Source organism: Pelophylax lessonae, assembly GCF_965119305.1.
Source record: "Pelophylax lessonae genome assembly, chromosome: 4".
NCBI classification, from domain to species: Eukaryota; Metazoa; Chordata; class Amphibia; order Anura; family Ranidae; genus Pelophylax; species Pelophylax lessonae.
In genome coordinates this window covers 113710394-113716826 of record NC_138771.1, presented here as the reverse complement: position 1 = coordinate 113716826, position 6433 = coordinate 113710394, and the positions used below count along the sequence as shown (strand labels likewise).

The 6433-nt window shown below is 50.2% G+C and overlaps 1 protein-coding gene across 1 annotated transcript; it reads left to right on the top strand.

Moving 5' to 3' along the window:
* Positions 1 to 1152: 1152 nt before the first annotated feature.
* Positions 1153 to 1470, top strand: LOC309552537 (thioredoxin-like; the record flags this gene model as incomplete). The annotated part of the gene is made up of 1 exon (XM_082253492.1): positions 1153 to 1470. One exon carries the CDS (start codon positions 1153 to 1155, stop codon positions 1468 to 1470), a length of 318 nt encoding a protein of 105 aa, XP_082109618.1.
* Positions 1471 to 6433: the final 4963 nt, after the last annotated feature.

The following is a 6433-nucleotide window of genomic DNA, read 5'->3' as shown; positions in this document are numbered from 1 at the left end:
AAAAAGAGGCAATATTGTTGCAGGACACAGATAAACTTATAAAAGTATATTCTGATAACACCCCACTTCAATATGTGGTATTGGGGGGGCACTGGTCTATCACACCAGTTGTACAAAAAATTGGCCAGTAAGTTTGGCACTGTGTGTAGCAGAGTAAACGCAGCAAAAGAGGCAATATTATAGCAGGACACAAATACACGTATAAAAGTATACTCTGATAACACCCCACTTCAATATGTGGTATTGGGGGGCCACTAGTTTATCACACCAGTTGTACAAAAACATGGCCAGTGAGTTTGGCACTGTGTGTAGCAAAGTTATTGCAGCAAAAGAGGCAATATTGTTGCAGGACACAAATACACTTATAAAATTATACTCAGATAACACCCCACTTCAATATGTGGTATTGGGGGGCCACTGGTCTATCACACCAGTTCTACAAAAAATTGGCCAGTAACTGTTGTCTCTGTGTGTAGCACAGTTAACGCAGCAAAAGAGGCCAAATTTTTGCAGGACTAAAATACACTGTTATAAAAGTATACTGTTAAATAACACCCCACTTCAATATGTGGTATTGGGGGGCCACTGGTCTATCACACCAGCTGTACAAAAAATTGGTCAGTAAGTTTGGCACTATGTGTAGCAGAGTTAATGCAGCAAAAGAGGCAATATTTTTTCAGGACACAAGTATACACTGATAACACCCCACTTCAATATGTGGTATTGGGGGGGCCCCTTGTTTATCACACCAGTTGTACAAAAAATTGGCCAGTGAGTTTGGCACTGTGTGTAGCAGAGTTAACGCAGCAAAAGAGGCAATATTGTTGCAGGACACAAATACACTTATGAAAGTATACTCAGATAACACCCCACTTCAATATGTGGTATTGGGGGGCCACTGGTCTATCACACCAGTTATAATACTTTAAAAGTGCTTTTGTCACTGTTTGTAGTATTGCTGCAGAAACGCTCAACACACCAGTCACAATGCTGCACAGTGCACAATACAAATCCACAAGAATACCTCTCCCTACACTGACAAAAATGAGACAGTACTCCTTTACCAAATAAAAGGCCTTAAAATTACTTTTGTGGATTTGTGTCACTGACGAAACTGTCCGTTCAGTACTCGTAGACTAGAAGTGGGCAATCATGGTGAAGCAAATAGAGAGCGCGAAAGAGTTTGAGGAGTTCTTGACATCTGCGGGTGACAAACTGGTCGTCGTCGATTTCACTGCATCATGGTGTGGACCATGCAAGAGGATTGCTCCCCTTTATGAGGAACTTTCCAAAACACATTCTGATGTATTCTTTTGTAAAGTAGACATGGATGACGTATCGGATTTATCAGAATCATGTGGCATTAAAGCCATGCCTACTTTTCAGTTTTATAAAAACAACCAAAAGGTTGCAGAATTTTCTGGTGCAGATGAAACCAAGCTTAACCACTTAAAGTGTGAGGGTGAGTAGTTGGAAAACGGCGCTACCTAACGCATGTGCAAAAATGCGGGTGAAGAGGAGAAAAAAGTGCTTAGTGCGTACAAAGCGTCACATAAGGATAATTGTGTACGTGGGAAAATAAATATATATAATTCAAGCTAAGACAATAGATAAATAAATAAATGAATAATAGATGTGAGGTATGGTAAAAACGTATGGTAAAAAGTAGTGTATATTTGAATTAATAATAAAGTGATTTCCAATAGGTGCTGCTGAATAAATAATATAAAACTGCCAAGTAGGAAGATGATGTTGATTGAATAAATAATAAAAATGCCAAATAGGTGAATGATGTTGAATAAATAATGTTGGGTAAATAATGCTGAATCAAAGATGAATGAATAAATTATAAATCAATCATGAATCATAGGAGCAGTGAGAATACTAATTGTATACCTTTTAGGATGTAGTTCTACAATTCAAACACTAGGTGTCACACTTACCCTAAGACCACAGATGTTAAGTATATGAGCCAAAGACAGGATATGGGTGTGTTCCTCAAACCTGTCTGCTGACGGTCCCTACGGACCAAAAAGATCCCATCTGGGTACAAAAGGGAAAAAGAGAGAATCTACTCAGTGTGATAAGTGAAGAGCGGGTATACAATGAGCTAGTAGCGACTCACGCTTGAGTAGTAGATGCAGCAGATCCCTTCAGATAGTGGCAGTCTGCGCCGAGGAAGCTTCTGCGTTCCAAGCCTAGGCGAGCTGCGGACCGGAAGTGACGTGGGTTTCCGCCCTACGTACGTTTCGTCATAGGACGTCTACGGGGACATTTTTATTGTCCTTATGCTTCTCAAAACGTTTGGCGAGGCTGTCCTGTCACGGAACCATGAACCAGACGTACAACAACAGATAAGTGAAAATAAGAAGGCTTTATTGAAAATCAAGCTGTAAAGCAGAAGTCCAAACGGATGGCGAAATCGAGGCAGAGTCCTTGCGAAGCCAGAGGTCAGGAACCAGGAGGGTAGTCAGAAGAAGCCGGGATCAGGAACCAGCAGGGTAGTCAGACGAAGCCAGGATCAGGAACCAGCAGGGTAGTCAGACGAAGCCAGGATCAGGAACCAGCAGGGTAGTCAGACGAAGCCAGGATCAGGAACCAGCAGGGTAATCAGACGAAGCCAGGATCAGGGACCAGAAGCAGCAGCAGTCTTAGAAGCATGTGAACACAGGAGGACCAAGCAAGGAACTGAAGCCACAGACCTCCTATATATATGAGCTAGGCATCCAGCTCCTCCCAGTGGGAAGGAGGAGCCGCAGGGTGGGAGGCTACAAGAAACCCAGAAACCAAGATGGCCGCCAGCACATGTCAAACGAAGGAGAACAGCAAGAAGGTAAGACCATGACAGTACCTCCCCCTCAAGGGCCCCTCCTCCACGGAGAAAAGAACGGTTTCTGAGGGAAGCGTGCGTGGAAGGCTCGGAGCAAGGCAGGAGCATGGACATCTGCGGAGGGAACCCAGGAACGCTCCTCTGGACCATAACCACGCCAATGAACCAAAAACTGCACCCGACCGCGGACCAGGCGTGAGTCCAGGATATTGCTCACCTCATACTCCTCACAATTGCCCACTTGGACCGGACGGGGCCGAGGAACCGAGGAAGTGAAACGATTACACACCAGTGGCTTCAACAGGGAGACATGAAACACGTTGGAGATCCGCATGCCAGGAGGAAGTGCAAGGGCATAGGCTACCGGGTTTACCCTGCGAAGCACTCGGAAGGGACCACAAAGCGAGGCGCCAGCTTGGGAGTGGGCACTCGAAGGTTGAGGTTGCGGGTGGACAACCATACACGGTCTCCGGCCTGGTAGGAAGGAGCAGGCGCTCGTCTGCGATCAGCCTGGAGTCTCTGGCGCTGCGCAGAGACCTCAAGGGACTTCTGGATCTGTACCCAAGAAGCACGTAGGACGGAAAGGTGATCCTCCACAGCCGGAATATCCTGGGGAGAGAATACCTCCGGTAACACGGCAGGTTGGAACCCATAATTGGCCATGAAGGGAGACGTCCCAGAGGAAGAGTTCACCGCCGTGTTCCTGGCAAACTCAGCCCAAGGCAGGAGGTCAACCCAATTGTCTTGGTGATCGGAGACATAGCAACGAAGGAATTGCTCCAAGGCCTGATTGGATCGTTCTGCGGCCCCATTGGACTGAGGGTGGTAGGCCGAGGAGAAGGAGAGATGAATCCCCAACTGGGAGCAAAAGGCGCGCCAGAACCTGGACACAAACTGACTCCCCCGATCCGACACAATCTCCTTGGGCAGACCGTGCAACCGGAAGACCTCCCTGGCAAAAATCGTGGCCAACTCCTGTGCAGAGGGTAACTTCTTGAGAGGAACACTGTGGCACATTTTGGAAAATCGATCCACAATCATGAGAATGACCGTATGGCCTCGGGATGCAGGGAGGTCCACAATGAAATCCATCCCCAGGTGTGACCATGGGCGCTCCCCGGTGGCTATGGGTTGCAGAAGGCCCAACGGAAGGTGCCGAGGGGACTTACTCTGGGCACAAACGGAGCATGCCGCTACATATGCGGCGATGTCGGAACGTAGGGAAGGCCACCAGAACAGACGTGAAACAGCCCAGGACAGCTGATTCTTTCCAGGATGCCCCGCGGTCTTGGAGTTATGGTAGGTTCGCAACAACCGAGTGCGCAACTCCTCAGGCACAAAACCTCTGCCGTTGGGTCTCCCAGAGGGAGCACCAGATTGAGCCGCCAAAATCTGCTCACCCAGGGGAGAGGTCAGGCTGGTGCGAATGGCTGCCAGGATCTGATTCGGAGGTATGACCGAAGTCGGAATCGACTCCTCCCTGGACAGGTCGGAGTACTGCCGTGATAAGGCATCCGCCCTGATGTTCTTGGAACCGGGTAGGTAGGAGACCACGTAATTAAAACGTGACAAGAACAGAGCCCATCTGGCCTGACGTGGTGTCAATCTCTTGGCCTCAGAAAGGTAGGTCAGATTCTTGTGGTCCGTCAGGATGAGGACCGGAACCACCGAACCCTCGAGCAAGTGCCTCCATTCTTTAAGGGCCTGCACGATGGCCAATAACTCCCTGTCACCAATCTGATAGTTGCACTCCGCGGAAGTTTCCGGGAGTAAAACCCACAAGGAAGCAGAGGACCCTCTGGTGTTCTACGCTGAGACAGAAGGGCGCCTACTCCCGTCTCAGACGCGTCCACCTCGAGGACAAAGGGCAACCCAGGGTTGGGATGCGACAGAATCGGAGCCGACACAAAGGCGGACTTTAGAGCCTCAAAAGCTCGGATGGCCTCGAGCGGCCAGACCTGGGAATTACTGCCCTTCCTGGTCAGATCCGTGAGAGGCTTGGCTAGCATGGAAAAGTCCCTGATGAACTTCCGATAATAATTGGCGAAGCCCAAAAAGCGCTGCAGGGAGCGAAGACCACTGGGCTGGGGCCACTGTAAGACAGCCGAAACCTTCTCAGGATCCATGGAGAACCCCTCAGTGGAAATGATGTAACCTAAGAAGGTTACCTGGGATCGGTGAAATTCGCATTTCTCAAGCTTACCGAACAGCTTGTTCTCTCGTAACCGTTGCAACACTCGTCTGACATCCAGAATGTGGGTCTCCATGGATTCAGAATATACCAAGATGTCATCCAAATAGACCACCACACACTGCTGCAACAGGTCACGGAAAACATCGTTAATGAATTCCTGAAAGACTGCGGGCGCATTGCACAACCCAAAGGGCATAACCAAGGATTCATAATGACCGGTCCTGGTGTTAAACGCGGTCTTCCACTCATCGCCCGCCTTGATCCTTACGAGGTTATATGCCGCCCTCAGGTCGAGTTTGGTAAAGACCGTGGCCCCTTTAAGGCGATCGAACAGCTCGGAAATCAAGGGTATCGGGTAAGCGTTCTTGATCGTGATGCGATTGAGACCCCTGTAATCGATGCAAGGCCTCAACTCACCGCCCTTCTTTTTCACAAAGAAAAATCCAGTCCCTGCCGGGGACGAGGATTTGCGAATGTGTCCGCGTGAAAGCGCCTCCTTCACGTACTCCTCCATGGCCTCATTCTCCGCTACCGACAGTGGATAGACCTTGCCACGAGGAGGAACGGCACCAGGTTGTAACTCGATGGCACAATCGTATGGGCGGTGCGGAGGTAGGGCAACCGCGCGCACCTTATCGAATACATCCCGGTACTCCTCGTATTCAGGAGGCAACAGAGAGTCCGAGGAAGTACGCAGCAACTTGACAGGCCCATGGATGCAACTAGCCCCACACTGCGGTGACCACGAGAGGATCTCGGCCGATCTCCAATCGAAAGTCGGATTATGCTTCTGGAGCCAGGGGTACCCCAAGACCACCGAGTAGTGTGGAGACGAAATAACCTGGAAGCAGACCGACTCTCTGTGAACGGCACCAATGGCTATCCCCACTGGAAGGGTCTCATGAGTCACGTGTGGCGGCAGAAGGGGTCTGCCGTCTATCGCCTCAAGAGCCAGTGGAGAACCTCGGGCCTGCAGAGGAATGGAATTGGCGGCAGCGAACACACTATCAATGAACAAACCACCAGCACCAGAGTCCACCAACGCCTGGGTCGTCACTGAGCCCCCGACCCAGGAGAGGACAACAGTGATCAGTGGTTTGTCAACACGGGAAACCGGGGACGAGGAGACTCCACCCAAGATCTGCCCCCGACAGGATCTCAGGTGCGAGCGTTTCCTGGACGGTTCGGACATGCCAACCGAAAATGCCCACCGAGACCACAGTACATGCATCGACCCTCGCGTCTTCGGAGTACCCCCTCCCCCTCGGACAGGCGAGCAAAGCCCAGCTGCATGGGTTCACCCCCAGCCAAGTCATCCCCAGGAGGCGTGGGAGGAGAGGGAGGCACGGGTGGGACAGCAAAGGTAGGCGCCAATCTGTTAGGAGGCCTCCGCAGACTCTCCTTAAAGG